Here is a 16968-nt window from a genome sequence, read left to right as displayed (position 1 = left end):
TTATGGTTAATGCTTGAAAAATATAATGATATCCAAGAAAGCCCGTTTCGGAGGCTTCACATGCAAATAACACCATACTTAACAAATGGGTGAAAAAATTATCATGTTATAAATCTGCAATATCTGCCGCATAGAATCATTGATTCAATACACACAAGAAAATAACAGCTTAGATGATCCCAACAGTGTTGTTTTCAAAAAAACTACTTCTGCCATGTTTAACCATTGTAAACATGAAGCCTCGAAACAAAAAAAAATGACTTGCTGTGATAATTTAATTTTTGTCACAACTGAAATTCAATACTTAGAAGCAAAGCATGAAAATTGGTAATTGTGATATTTTTTACCTATTTTTTCATGTCAACTTGTAGTAGTTAGCCAAATATTTTACTTTTATGATCACCTGTGTTGTTAACTGAAGCCTCCGAAACACAAATCGCTTGAATTGCCAATTCTAAAAATAACTCCAATTTCTGTGAAACTTGGCTGGGAGGTTCCTTTCATCAAGTAGTATTTGTACATGAAGTTAGACATTCAAATTATTTTAGGAACCCAATTAAAACTTAAAAATATGTTTAAGGTTTGGAAATTTCCATTGTAAATGACACTTGATGTTAAAAATTTTCAAAACGGCAATTACAAACATAGCAAAACATGGTATAAAATTTAACTTATATCTGTTGACTTACTTTGGAATGGGATTTCACATGTATTCCAGCTTTCATGTCATAATTTTCTGAGCTTATGTAAAATACATTTTTCTTAGATTTTAACCAAAATGTTATGGAAATGTCAAATTTTTATCAGAAATCAAAAGGTTTAAGCCTTGAAACACTATTTTACTGGAATTTAAGTTGCTTCTATGCATGATTACAGTAAACAGAAACATATTTAAGTGGTTTGAAATTTTGACCCTAAAAATCAAAAGTTACACCCTTTACTGTGAAAATGACCATATACAAACCCGCACAAACATGATTATATAAAATTATAAAATGCCAAATTTATAGTTTGATCAGCTCGTAATCGGCGGGCCTTATAACATCGCAGATTAATATCAATATATTTTATGTGGAGAATTGTCTTATGACATCTCGCCAGAAGTATTACAAATTACTATTTGAAGTCCTATACTTTGTTTACTATCTTTAACACGCAACATATAGACCAGGTAGATCAATTATATCCTTTTTAAACGTGGGTCTACTTTTCGTCATAGTGGTAAAAGCCTAATAATTCCCGCCGATTATGAGCTGATCAAAGTATCAAACACTTTAAATAAACACAATATAATAATATTAAAGCCTTAATGTACGATCTTTTTTCAGAATAGCCTTGATACCTTTATTTTTTTCAAAACCAATTTTTTTTTGGCATATTTGTAATACTTACACATGTTCCAACTTATATCTATGAGCAAACTGTCAAATTCACCCTATTTGTAGTAAAACGGGATGATTTTCTGTTGGTCCGACATATTATCATAATTTTTAGATTTAGTCGGAACAACTGCATAAATCAGAGTCGCCTCTGAAACCAGAGTTACGCTCCTCCACATGTGGAGGGAGCGTAACCAAACTGGCTGCGTAGGAGACTAACTCTGAGGCCGCACTCGTCGTCCTAATCTAAATAGTGCGAGATACTTCGAGTGATAGAGGTGAAGTTTATGATGTTGTTTCTTTGCAAATTCCCAATGTTTTTCGCGTCTAAATGTATTGGGAAGTTTCATAATGATTGCATATATCATTTTGGAAGAAAAAAAGAAAAATCTAAAAATTTAAAAAGATCGTACATTAAGGCTTTATAATAATAAACACTTACCATGCTTACAGGGTGTGATAACTGAACAAAACGGTTCCGCAATGTGCTATAGAGACAGATGTACTTTCAATAATTGCAACTGTATACATATCTAATGGACTAATTGTAATTTGGCAGATACTGTAAAAGTTGTAATTTTTGTGTGTGTAATTTTTCGCGCTTTGCCAAGTTTGAACTATATTGCTTGTTTTTAATTTCGCGATTTTGAATTTTCTTACATAGACCTATATTATTAAAAGAACATATTCGCATGTTTTTATTTTCGCGGTAGCTGTGTTGTCCGTGAAAAGCGTGAACATTAATGTACCACAAAAATTTCCACTTTTAAAGTACATTTGACAGACAATTATTAGAGTATTATTATTATGATAATAGTGCTGGTATTATAAAATTGAAATCTGACAATAAAAAACCTGTGTGTATTCATCTTAAAATTCTTCTCATTATAAATGTATTATTAATTATAAATAGATTGGTTGTTTTGGGTGCTTGAAACTGAATTCCGGCAGAGAAACCTAGGATCCACATAATGTCCTTAATTCATTTTTCCAAGATTGAGTTAGCAATTGAATGATCATGATTTGTTCATAATGTTACAGATTAATTTATATTTCTTCACATATTAATTTCTTGCTGGTCATTTGCTTATCTCAACAGAATCTCATGACTATTCTCAGAGACCAGGCACTAGTACCTCGCATGCTTCCAACACAGAAGAAGACTACCTAAGGTTAACCAATCTCAGACTTGAACAAGAACTAGATTTGGTGCAGAAAGAACGACAACAACTTCTAGAAACACTACAACAGCAAACACAGACTCTAGGGAAATTACAGAGCGTCCAAGCATCATTGTCTCCAGCACATAAGACGACATCGCCAACTCAGGGTAAAAAGGAGATCAAGCAATTGCAGCAGAGTCTACAGATGAAAATGAGGGAAAATGAACTACAAGAAGGTAGCTATGATATAAGTCTGAGGATCAATCATGACCAGGGAAACTGGGGAACAGTGGCATAACTAGGGTTGGTAGCACCCGGGGCAAGAAACAAAATTGGCGCCCCTACCCCCAGCCAGTGGCGTAGATTTTTTTGACATTGGGGGATGGGGTTGGAAAAATTTCTTGAAGTATAGTTAATCCAGCACCTTTTTGCGACATAATAAGTTTATGTTACAAATGTGCGCGAAGGCTGTGGACAATTTTGCCATTTTGAAGCTAAACTGTTGAAATATGGTGCAAAAGTGGAATAAATTTGTGCGATTTAAATTTTGTGGGTAAAATAGCTAAATATGAGGTTAAGGAGGCACACAGGATCACTAATTATCCATTATTATTCACCTCATAACTCGAAAACTATTCATGTAAAGTATATAAAAGTATACATTTTTTGAACGGAAATGAGCTCATAAATCCATTTAAAATGTCAGTTTTGGGTCAAAAAGTACAATTTTCGAGAAAATCCTAAAAAACGGCTTTTTTGACCAAAAATTTTTGGTCCGCCATAAAAAAATTATTTGAAAATCAAAAACTGTAAAACATGAATTTTATTAATTTAGACAAATAAGTCTAGAAAGTGTTTCTTTATTTTTTTGAAATTTTGCTTAGTTTTTAAAATATAGGCAAAAAATCAGTAAAAACGTGTGACCCGTGTTCAAATTTTTGAATCATGGGTGATAAAAAAAGTTCTAGGTCCTAATTTAAAAAAATGAAAAAACACTATCTAGATTTTGGTCATATCTAAACGTTTGACTTAAAAACTTACCTCAGTGATGCTTCATTTAGACGCTATGGCGGACCAAAAATGGTTAAAAGTGGTCAAAAGTGAACTTGCCGAAAATCGCGATTTAGAAAAATACAGCGGATTTTAGGTCCATTTTTGAAGATTATTCCATAAATATATAAGCCGGTGACTTGTGATGTTTGGTCAAGTTAGAAAATGAGAAGGGGCGTCCAACTGCAGCAGATTGGCATTTTTTTTGGTGATTTAGAAGGTAAAATATACAATATGACAAAATGATCCGTGCACATTCGGCAGATATTTATCCACATGGTGTAGCCATTTTATTTACTGCAGTCTTGTTTCCATGGTGCAGCAGAGCTTCCGGCAAGGCAGCGGCGTCGCGTCGGCGTTTGAGGAGCGACAGAAGCATGTGGACAGACAGACAGGTTACTGTGAATAAGTTGCACAGTGCATGGTCGTGTTGCCGCGAACGAAACCATGATTATATTTTTTAAGCACAATTTTGTCCTGTTCCGTATTAAAAAAAAGATGATGCTCTGTATTAAAATTTGCGGACATCAGAACACTAAAAGTAGCATAGAATAACTGACAAGCAATTATTTTAGCAGATAATCAGGAAGTTTTATGAAATGAAGAATAAATTGAGACATAATCATGATAATTGCGATTTCTGTTTTGTACTAATTTTCATAATTTTGCTTTAAAAATGCAATGTTTTTAATTTATCGTTTTTGGTGATTTCTTTTTTTTTTTTTTTTTTGGTGTTGACAAAAATTGAATTTTTATGTTCATTGTCCTTTTCTGAACCGCAAACATGATGTTGTTACTACTCGTTGCTTTTTCTTTTTAATTGGTGCTTGAGAGGCACCATAGCGGGCCGTCCGCGCCAAAGATAGGTATTTTATCGCCCGTTATAGCTAGGCCTACACCACAGGAATCCCAAGTAAAATTTTAAAAGATTCTGATGTGTCGCATTACTCAATATTCCGTTTTTGTTATTTTAATTGTTTGTTGTTATCATATTTTATTTTTAACTTTTTACGGAATATCAAACACGTACAAAAGTCATAGGCCTATTATAGGTCTAAAGCCACAATAAAGTTGTAAAATATTTTTTACCGCATAAAAAGTGAATAAAATACAACAACAAAAATTTAAAAAAAGTGTGTCTGTTGTTTTCAATCAAATAAACGTGTAAAAAGTGGGGTAAAAGTTGTAATATGTCTTGAATAAATTTCTTGTAAAACGGACAAAAAGTAGGCCTATATATAATGTTAAACGGGCAAAACACGGAGAGGTCACAAGAAAACTGAAAAACACGGAAATTTACATAGCCTAACAAAACCGAATTTCAAAAGTAGAAAACGGAACACTATAAAGAGCGTTTTAAAACACTGCATGAAAACATTCACGAAAAATGCTTTAAAGCAGTTTACCTTTTAAAGTATGCAGAAAACATTATAAACGTGAAAGTTGAAAGCCAGACAAACATTGCAAATAAAAAGGAATTCGGCCAAAACATTCGCAAAAAGTGTTGTAAAACCAAAAGCTTTTATCGCAATCATGGTATATGGTAGACCTAATAGGCCTACTAATGGAAATGTAGTTAAAATGGGTTATGAAAAAAACGCAATTTGTGTTTTCGATTATATTTCTCGTTTGAAATTATTATTTAGCATTAAAACATTCATGAAAATGCTTTCATAAAGCGCTCGCTATTAAGCTACTTGCAGTTCGCCATTATGCACTATGTGCGGGAGAGCCTCGAACTGGCAGCATACATGAATGGGAATTGAACTAGTCATAACGTTCTGTGTAAGGTTACATAATTCTTCCTTTCATGTATGCTGCCAGTTCGAGGCTCTCCCGCACATAGTGCATAATGGCGGAACCGTGCAAGTAGCTAATGTCGATTTCAAGTATCGACATTAGGCCTATGCCTAGATGGTCGATATGATGTATTGAAATGTCAACGTTTTTGACATTGCGTTAATGGTCAATCAGGAATAGAGAACGTTTGAAAACGAATCTTAAAGCCGTGTTTTAATAAGACTTTGAAACATTATTCGGGGCTTAGGTATCTAATATAGGCCTACCGGCAGTAGCTAACTGCTTGCCTATTTTTTATGGTCTTCAAAATTAAGACGAGACTGAACGACCGCAGAGGCTCCCGAACCAAGGCTGGGACTGCATAAACTATAAGCTAATATAATAGGCCTATATTCTTGTCCAACTACACCAACTTGGTAAATCAAATGAATGAATGAATGAATGAATGAATGAATAAATGAATGAATGAATGAATGAATGAATGAATGAATGAATGAAATAAAACAAATTTTTAAACATAAAATAATAAGCCTAATGATGTACTATAATACGGGCTAAGTCTAGGCTACTAGCAAAATATTTAGGGCCTACGTTTTCTATCGTATCTACCAGATTGCGTCATCATTACAGGGCTTCTAATACGGCTAACTAGGCCTAATTCTTACAGATAAATTTCATCTTTTCAAGTTCAGAATGAAACTTGAAAAACAAAACAAAAACAAAGAAAAAATTCACTATTATGTTCATATAAAAAAAAACTATAATTTATACCACTTTATGCGACTCCAGCGCCTCAATCAGTAATCACCTCGCCCATCCAGTTTACCATGTGCATGATGTGTGCGTGTCTTTGCTAGCTGTATCGCCGCAGCACAGCATTCTGAGAACGCGATCTATTATGGAAAACAATGATTTATTTGCTTTTGCATTTTGACGAATTTTTAATGAAAAAGGGTCGTTAAAAATAGCTTTTTTTATGGTTCAAATTTTAAGATTTCTTTAAAATCTATTAATGACAAGATAAAATACGGTTTGAAGATGACATTAGTGATGAAAACTCAATTTTGGCCATGTAACACTTCAGTGATCCTGTGTGCATCCTTAAGTGAGGCCTGTTTGGCACCCCACTAGTGGTAGCGCCCGGGGCATGTTGCCCCCCTCTTTCCCCTAGTTACGCCATTGCTGGGGAAATTTTATCGTTAGTCATTGGGTATATACATCTACTGAAATAATACAATGTATGTGAAGATGTAAAAGATTGGAATATTTTTCCGGCTTGATCTTTACTAGCAGCCTATAGCTAAAATAAGGATTTGTATAAACTTTTGAGGATAGCAGACCTATATTGTTATTATGATCAGAAAAAATGAAAACACTGATTGTATCCACATTTGTGAGCAGAAAAAACGCACAAATTTATATTGCATTTACAACACAGTGCAATATATTTCAAAGTGTTCCAATGCAAATCGTTTGTCAGATTTGTAATTGACTGACTTATATTTTATGTATGTATTAAATCTTTATTTTCACAGCAGAATACTCTGCATTAAGGAGGCACACAGGATCACTAATTATCCATTATTATTCACCTCATAACTCGAAAACTATTTATGTAAAGTATATAAAAGTATACATTTTTTGAAAGGAAATGAGCTCATAAATCCATTTAAAATGTCAGTTTTGGGTCAAAAAGTACAATTTTCGAGAAAATACCAAAAACGGCTTTTTTGACCAAAAATTTTTGGTCCGCCATAAAACAATTATTTGAAAATCAAAACTGTAAAACATGAATTTTATTAATTTAGACTAATAAATCTAGAAAGTGTTTTTTTATTTTTTCGAAATTTTGCTTAGTTTTTAAAATATAGGCAAAAAATCAGTAATAACGTGTGACCCGTGTTCAAATTTTTGAATCATGGGTGATAAAAAAGTTCTAGGCCCTAATTTAAAAAATGAAAAACACTATCTAGATTTTGGCCATATCTAAACGTTTGACTTAAAAACTTACCTCAGTGATGCTTCATTTAGCGCCACCGGACCAAAAATGGTTAAAAGTGGTCAAAAGTGAACTTGCGAAAATCGCGATTTAGAAAAATACAGCTTAATTTTAGGTCCATTTTGAAGATTATTCCATAAATATATAATCCGTGACTTGTGACGTTTGGTCAAGTTAGAAAATGAGAAGGCGCCCAACTGCAGCAGATTGGCATTTTGTGGTGATTTAGAAGGTAAAATATACAATATGACAAAATTATCCGTGCACATTCGGCAGATGTTTATCCACATGGAGTAGCCATTTTATTTACTTTAGTCTTGTTTCCATGGTGCAGCAGAGCGTCCGGCAAGGTCGCGTCGGCGTTTGAGGAGCGACTGGGCGCGGACAGACTGATAGGTTACGCGAATACGTTGCACAGTGCATGGTCGTGTTGCCGCAAACGAAACCATGATTATTTAAGCACAATTTTGTCCTGTTCAGTATAAAAAAAGATCATGCTCTGTATTAAATTTTATGGATATCAGAACATTAAAAGTAGCATATAGAATAACTGACAAGCAATTATTTTAGCAGATAAGCAGGAAGTGTTATGAAATGAAGAATAAATTGAGACATAATCAATCATGATAATTGCGATTTCTGTTTTGTGCTAATTTTCATAATTTTGCTTTAAAAATGCATGCAATGTTTTTAATTTATCGCTTTTTGGTGATTTTCCTTTCTTTCTTTTTTTGTGTGTTGACAAATATTGCATTTTTATGTTCATTGTCCTTTTCTGAACCATAAACATGATGTTGTTACTACTCGCTGTTTTTTTCTTGAGAGGCACCACCGCTGCCCGTCTCCGCGCCAAAGATAGGGGCCTAGGCATTTTAACGCCCGTTATATAGCTAGGCCTAGGCTACATCACAGGAATCCCAAGAACAATTTTAAAAGATTCTGATGTGTCGCATTACTCAATATTCCGTTTTTGTTATTGTAATTGTTTGTTGTTATCATATTTTATTTTTAACTTTTTACGGAATATCAAACACATACAAAAGTCATAGGCCTATTATAGGCCTAAAGCCACAATAAAGGTGTAAAATATTTTGTACCGCATAAAAAGTGAATAAAATACAACAACAAAAATTTTAAAAAAGTGAGTCTGTTGTTGTATTCAATCAAATAAACGTGTAAAAAGTGGGGTAAAAGTTGTAATATGTCTTGAATAAACTTCTTGTAAAACGGACAAAAAGTAGGCCTATATAGGCCTACCCGGTAGGCCTATATGTTAAACGGGCAATCGGGGCAAAACACGGAGAGGTCACAAGAAAACTGAAAAACACGGAAATTTACATAGCCTAACAAAACCGAATTTCAAAAGTAGAAAACGGAACACTTATGGCTTTAAATTAGATTGTGGTTTATGCAGTAGGCCTACCGTATATAGGCATCATGCTATAAAGAGCGTTTTAAAACACTGCATGAAAACATTCACAAAAAATGCTTTAAAGCAGTTTACTTTTTAAAGTAGGGCCTATACAGAAAACAGTATAGGCCTAAACGTGAAGTTGAAAGCCAGACAAACATTGCAAATAAAAAGGCATTCGCCAAAACATTCGCAAAAAGTGTTGTAAAACCAAAAGCCTTTATCGTAATCATGGCATATGGTAGACCTAATAGGCCTACTAATGGAAATGTAGTTAAAATGGGTTATGAAAAAAGCACGAATTTGCGTTTTCGATTATACTTCTCGTTTGAAATTATTATTTAGCATTAAAACATTCATGAAAATGCTTTCATACGCGTGTTTCGCTATGCCGATTTCAAATATCGACATTTTTGACATAGAGTTGTAGGCATATGCCTAGATATGATGTATTGAAACATGTGAAATGTCAACGTTTTAGACATTGCGTTAATGGTCAATCAGAGAACGCTTGAAAACGAATCTTAAATCCGTGTTTTAATAACACTTTGAAACATTATTCAGGGCCTTAGGTATCTAATATAGGCCTACCGGTAGTATAAACTGCTTGCCTATTTTTATGGTCTTCAAAATTAAGACGAGACTGAACGACCGCAGAGGCCCCGAAACAAGGCTGGGACTGCATAAAATATAAGCTATATGCCTATATTCTTGTCCAACTACACCAACATGGTAAATCAAATAATAACAATGAAATGAAGTGAATGAATGAACGAACTAACGAATCGAACGAGTGAATGAATGAATGAATGAATGAATGAATGAATGAAAACAAATTTTTAAACATAAAATAATAAGCCTAATGATGTACTATACGGGCTAAGTCTAGCCTACTAGCAAAATATTTAGGGCCTACGTTTTCTATCTATCTGGGTGAGATTGCGTCATCAGTACAGGGCTTCTTACGGGTAACTACTTCTTACAGATAAATTTCATCTTTTCAAGTTCAGAATGAAACTTGAAAAACAAAACAAAAACAAACAAAAAATTCACTATTATGTTCATATAAAAAAAAACCACTTTATACCACTATATCAGCACTTTTTTTGGCTTAAATTTATCGAGTAGGCCTAGTGATTCTGGGACGGGACGGTGATGATCTGTCGGCCCGCAGTTTCACAATGCAATGGTGCAAGCTTTACCTACCTTGGAAGAGATCAATACCGCACGATAAACGGTAGTAATCGCGATTGGAGAATCCAGCGCCTCAATAAGCAATCACATCACCCATCCAGTTTACCATGTGTGCGTGTCTTTGCTAGCTGTACGCCGCAGTACGCGTTACAAGAACGCGATCTATTGCGGGAAAACAATGATTTATTTGCTTTTGCATTTTGACGAATTTTTAATGAAAAAGGGTCTTTAAAATAGCTTTTCTTATGGTTCAAATTTTAAGATTTCTTTAAAATCTATTAATGACAAGATAAAATACGGTTTGAAGATGACATTAGTGATGAAAACTCAATTTTGGCCATGTAACACTTCAGTGATCCTGTGTGCATCCTTAAAAACAAAGCCAAGTACATCTGGAGTGAGGTGACTACACTATATTTGCAGTCACATTTGTATTAATTTGGAAATGTCCCTGCAATATCTTTCAAAGGGCAAATTGTTGGTCTGATTGATTCTGTCTGCTCTGTTTTATGTGATTTTCAAATCTTTATTTTACTACTTTCACAGCGGAGTATTCAGCAAAATTAGATGAGGTAGTCAAGAAATGCGAGAAGTTCCGCAAAGAAAACCAAGTTATAAGAGAAGTAAATGATCAGTTACACCATGAAAACCACTCATTAAAACAACTGTCAACATCAATCAAAGACGAAACTGGTAAGTATCAGGAGCAATGCTCGAAATAAGCCAACATCTTCAAGGGCCATTTGGGCCCTTGAGTTTGATATCTATGGGCCCTCATCAATGTTCACAGGCCTGAACTCAATTGTAAAATTTCAATGTGGCACGTGCTGACACATTTCTTACACTGAAGTCTGAAGTCTGAAGTCTCATATATCAATGACAGGTAATTCCATTGATGATGTTGAAGTCAGTATTTTATTTAGGTTGTCTTGTTGACTTTTAGTGACAAAATTTCACGGGCCTGCAAGGCAGCGTAATGATAGGCCTGCAGTGATTTTCACTGGCTTTTGGCCCAAGGGCCCATGTTACTTTGAGTCTTTGAGCACTGATCATGCTGATGTACCATAGAACATCAGACTATACTATGATCAGCTTGTAATCAGCGGGCCTTATAACATCACAGATTAATATCAGTATATTTTATTTCAAGAATTACCTTGTGACATGTCGCCAGAAGTATCACAAATTATTAATTCAAACCCTATACTTTGTCTACTTTATTTAACATGCACAATATAGACCAGACAGGTCAACTATATCACTCTAAATGTGGGTCTAGTTTTCGGCGTAGTGGTAAAAGCCTAACAATTCCCTCCGATTACGAGCTGATCAAAGTATAGTATCCATATTTTGCAAAAACAATTCGGTTTTCTCAAAATGACGTACTGAACTGTAAGGTTAAATGCCATGCATGAAGTATATTGCTTTCCATCCTTCAGAAAGGTGGGAAAACAGCAATGCACACTTTGACACGGATCGAAAGACCACTTTTTATCCTAACTTATAAATATCGGTTGGCGTACTATTGAATTGTATACAGGTTGTTTTGGAACTTCTGAGTGTAAATTGTGATTAGTGCATCTCCCCATGCTGTAACTAATAAATCATGCAATAGTAATATGATTCTTGTTTGTTTACCTAGGTTGGTTTGTAGGGGACAAACACTTGGGTCCATTGAAAATATATGGTCCAGACCTATGCAAAATGCAAAATGCATGCTAACTATAGCCTGTAAACAGCATGCTGGCACATACAGTTAAAATGAAGAAAAACTATAGCTAAAATAATAGTTTCTCGATCATGAGAGCTCAATAGGCACGCAATGACAATTGCGTCGGTGTACAGCGCCTACCACACACGCTTTGGGTAGCGCTGCATTTCTTGTGCGTGCACAATCGATCGCGCTATCGTGTCATTCCATTAAAGTTGCGACCTTACGCAGTGCACGCAGTACATTCATACTCTCATGATCGATTATGAACTATTATTTTAGCTATAGCAAGAAATAGAAGAAGCAAAGAAGCCCAACTCCAAACAATCAACATAACAATTTCACTCTTAGCCCTTGGGTCAAGAGATAAAAACGGGAAATTGTTGTCACAGTCCCTCATACATCAAAGGCTTATCTGCCAAGTTGTTGTGTTGCAACTCAACACCCCCATGTTTCATATGTGACTGACTGTGATCTTTTTCAAACCCTCAATCTCTATGATTCACCACGATGTTTAGTAGATTTTGTATTAAAAAAATTAAAATTGAATCTTCAGTCCATACCATTGTCCAAACTGTCTTTCATTCTTTCTCACCAGGTTTATCCAATAGAGCCTTACAGCAGCAGGCAGAAGAGGTCATAGAAGAGAATGAACAACTGAAAAATATCATCCATAAACTCAATGTACAACTCAGTAGATATCAAGCAAAATGCCCACCACCACAGGTGAGAAAACTAGGCAAATAAAGGGTAGCAAATACCTCTATAGCTGTGAATCATCCATAAACTCAATGTACAACTCAATAGATATCAAGCAAAATGCCCACCACCACAGGTGAGAAAACTAGTCAAATAAAGGGTAGCAAATACCTCTATAGCTGTGAATCATCCATAAACTCAATGTACAACTCAGTAGATATCAAGCAAAATGCCCACCACCACAGGTGAGAAAGCTAGGCAATTATTGTCGCTTGGCAGCAAATGCTTCCTATATGTAAATAGATGCATTTGTAGGATTGTAGATGAATAATTCAAACATTTTTACCTTTTGCCAACTACCGATGCATATTAGCGATCGTGTGTGTACCCTGGAAAGCGTACTACACAAGATAGCATGGAAAAATACTCACTACTTTAGCTTTCGCCATCTGGGCTGACAGCTTGATCACAAGCTGTTTCGCGGGAAAAGCAGTGGACCAACTCACTTGTGATCAAGCCGTCAGCCCAGATGGCAAAAGCTAAAGTAATGAGTACTTTTTCAATGGATTTGTCAGGCAAAAATGTTTGAATGCTTCCTATGTGTATTTGAGCTTTGAAATCAAAATCTCCTATGTCAAAATTGAGCCCAGTTTCAAAACCTCCTCATCTATAATAATGACAGGGCTTCAAGCGGCCATGTATTTCTTATTTTTCCTGTATTTTTTAACTCTTCCTATATTTTCCTTTACAAAATTCCTATAGATTCAGAAACAATAGGTCAACTCTCATGTCCAATTCTTTAATAAGACTAGTAATATTTGTTCTTTTCATATATGTAGTGGCACTGATAGTTAGCTATCATGGAACATTTCAGTTTGAGCCTTGATTCACCAATTTTAGATTCAGAAACAATATAGATCAACTGGCTCATGCCCAATCCTCTATAAGACATGTAATAAACATCTCAAAAAAAGTAATTACCCCCCCTTTAAATAATGGCCATTATTCAAAAACGGGCTATTGTTTTACAAATCTGTAAAATTTGTTGGAAGCAGAATTTATTTCTGCACATTTTGACACCTCATTTTTAGCAATTGACTAAATATTGACGTCACAGGGTACATTTAAATCAATGTAACCCAAGATTTGAAAGTTGCAGTAAATTCTATTGATTTGTATTCAGTATAACGGAAGGAAATCTGTGTAATGATATCCGAGTGTTTTTGTATTGTTGTAAGTGCAACTTTCAAATCATTGTGTTTTATTGTTTTCTGGGCTATCATATCAAATGATGTCAAAATGTGCAGAAATAAATTCGGCATCCAACGCATTTGACAGATTTGTAATACAATAGGCAGTTTTTGAATAATGGCCATTATTTCAAGGGGGGGGGGGGGGTAATTGCTTTTTTTGAGATGCTTAATATGCACCTGTTGTTATCATACATGTAGATCACATATCTTGAAAACTTGGATTATCTTCTAGAACACATCACTGATGGAGTAAGTGTCAATGTAATATAATTCTCTATCTTGGATTGTTTCATGGGTTTGCATGTGTATCTCCATATCCATCATCATTTGTTACTGGGACATGATCTGATCCGTTCCGGCCAAAGGTGGCTATTTTGAAAAGTGAGTTTTCATCATAGTCATCATCATCATGAAATTTATTAACCAAGCATAGTATTGCTGAAATGATTAATCATCAGTAGCATACTCGGATGTGATTTTATGAGCATTTATATGCCAATTGTCTTTAATTGGTATTTTCTGGTATTTTGTTCCCTAATCTTGTCAATGTCTGAATTTCATAATTGACCTTTTGGTAAATCCCATAAGCCTCTGCGGGTAGACCTGATATGTCATCATTTAGACAGCACGACGATGCGATGTGCACATCGTTTTGCCAACATTGTTACTGTGCATTTCAAAGTTGTGAGGTGCGTAGTAGCGATGTGCGTGACGACATCACAGGTCTACCTGCAAAGGCTTATGGGATTCACCGAAAAGATCAATTGCTGCCTTTACTTTTGCCTCATTGGATCAGTTTGTATCATCACATATAATAATCCTTGCATGTCTCATCACCTAGGAGTTCAACTTGGTATGCATTGCACATTAATTTAAGATTGGTATCACCCCATTGGTTTATGTTTAATTGTAATATATATAGCACCTCAATGATAATAGCTGTCTTTGTTTCATGGTGTGATTGATTTAATCAGCCAATCAGAACCACTCTTGCATGCTTACGCAATGTAAATGATATAGTGGTGCAAAAAAGTGCAGAACTTCTTTGATAGGAAAAACAAGATGATCCTCGAAAAGGACATGCCCCCCCCCCATGTTAATATGATCGAAGTAGGAGATGATGAATGTAAGGAATAACTACTTCATTTTTGTTTTGAATTAAGAATGGAGATTCAATTTAAAACACACAGAATAGGTAGCTGTAGAAGAGTTTGTAAAATATTATTAGGACAAAAATTATTTACTTGTCCTCACCCTCTCTCTCTGGAAGATATGGTATGTTCTTTGGATTTATCTAGACATATTTTGCTTAATAAACACCACAACTCCCCTGTTTATCAACAAAGGCGAGGGACTTGTCTATCGATATGCTTGAACGAGCCGCTACACTGTTCAATGGCTTTCTTGTACTATATGAAATGTGGTAGCGATTTAAAATGCACATGTCCTTAGCAAAGTACGATGCGTAGTTGCGTACGCACACTGCAGGGCAAAGAACAATGGAAATTGCCATAATTTGCGCGCAATCCGCGCATACTGCCGGGCAATGACGTCACATGCCAAGTAGTCTATAATTCAGCAAAAGGTCTAAAATTGAGGGATTAACTATTGCCACAAATCATTTTAGATCACATTTTGGGCAGTATACCTCATAATATAGACTAATGAATAGACACTAACCCCCAGAACAGCATTGGCATTTTACACATGGGTGGTTCTGGAATAAAAAGCAAACATATTTGTATCATTTTGGGCTCTTATAAATCAGTGAAAAGAAGCAATTTTCCATTTCAGTGAATTGTTAACAAACAATTAGGCGTATGTTAAAAGATTATTTGAGAGTAATTTTACATATAGTTTTATACAACAATCAATATTGAATAATAGTTTATGATCTTCAGAAAAATCATAGCCCACAACAAAACATTTGGGCTGGCAAAGAAATTTTATTTGGGAGTTAGCAGTCCATGAATGTGTCTATAATTGTGTCCATAATTTTGTCCAGTATCAATTTAACAAATACCCTATTCATATATATCTAAAATTCGAATATTAGACATTTTGCTTAATTTTGGATATTGTAGGTTATTTCATTGTTATTTGTTTGGCTCTGAATAACCGAAGAAAGCCTCTATTGAAGCTTATTTCCATTGGGGTCCATTTGAACACTAGGGAGGGGTTAACACCCTACTCTTTTTTCGGAACTGGCTGTGAGATATAGGTATGGCTCTCTGTACACAGGAACGACGGTTTAACGTTCCCACCGAAGGACGGAGTACTTCCATGATTCATTTACCCAATTCTAAAAGAACCATGGGGAGAGCAGAAGTCTGAATTTAATCTACAGAGGTTGGCAATTAATTTCAGACATTTTTTCCCCAAGTCACTATCCCAGCAAATCTCCACCTCCGGGAATTGAACCCGGGACCTCATGCACTAAAGGCAAGTAGCCTAACCATAAGGCCATGCTCGCCCATATATTTAACATATCAGTTATGTTTTAAAACAGTTTAGAAGTTAAAAATTTTCTGGAATTTTCAAAACTAGGGCCAGTATTCTTTTGTACAGGAAGAACTTTTTTTAGATTTTTGAAAGATTAGAGTTGGTCAGGGTGAGGAAAAGCAAAATTTATTTTGTTTTTATTTCTTTGCCTAACTTAAAGCCAAGAATTTTCCGCGTTGCGGAAATTCCGCGAAAATCACGGAATTTGGAAGTAAAGCGGAAAACGCATTCTGAGAAAAAATTTTTTTTTAAATAAGCAAAAATGACCTAGAAAAAGAAATAAAATGTAATTGAAAAGAAATAAATAAAATACTAAATGAAATGGGTCTTCAAAATTCATCAAAATAAAGTAAAATCCGTCATAGATTTACCGTACAACGCCTGTCCGACCTCCCATTGCAGCCATGATACCCAATCACCCATCCCAACTTTGCAACATCTAAAATTACAAAGCGGAGAAAAGCGGAATTTAGCATTTGTAAAGCAGAAAATTCTTGGCTTTAGCCTAACTATAGTGTAATAAAAATCACATGAATACTTACAGTTGTGGAGGTAACTAATCCCATAACCATTATGATGAAATCTAAATACCGTAAGCAAAGGAAATGCTTGTAAGATTATGACTAAATGACCTTAGAGTGATTGCTTTGCCATTCAGTATTGCATGCAGTCAGCTGAAAATGTGACATAATCTGTGATGGATGTATTTGTGCTTTTGGCCATCAAAATTGGATTAAAAAAGTGAATATTGCATTGAATTTAATGCTCATGTTTTGCATGAAATTGCTATTTTTTATGTACAGCTGA

At 34.9% G+C, this 16968-nt stretch overlaps 1 protein-coding gene across 1 annotated transcript in view; it reads left to right on the top strand.

Annotated features, from left to right (window-relative positions):
* The window catches only part of LOC140172527 (uncharacterized), an 87021-nt gene that overhangs the window by 68484 nt on the left and 1569 nt on the right, over window positions 1-16968 (top strand). The window contains exons 8-11 of the mRNA XM_072195673.1: window positions 2479-2778; window positions 10543-10689; window positions 12306-12651; window positions 13858-13908. Coding sequence (XP_072051774.1) covers window positions 2479-2778; window positions 10543-10689; window positions 12306-12454 — 596 coding nt within the window. The 3' untranslated portion in view covers window positions 12455-12651; window positions 13858-13908. The remainder of the gene's footprint in view (window positions 1-2478; window positions 2779-10542; window positions 10690-12305; window positions 12652-13857; window positions 13909-16968) is intronic.

This window comes from Amphiura filiformis, chromosome 16 (assembly GCF_039555335.1).
Source record: "Amphiura filiformis chromosome 16, Afil_fr2py, whole genome shotgun sequence".
NCBI classification, from domain to species: domain Eukaryota; kingdom Metazoa; phylum Echinodermata; class Ophiuroidea; order Amphilepidida; family Amphiuridae; genus Amphiura; species Amphiura filiformis.
This window is presented reverse-complemented; position numbering and strand designations above follow the sequence as displayed.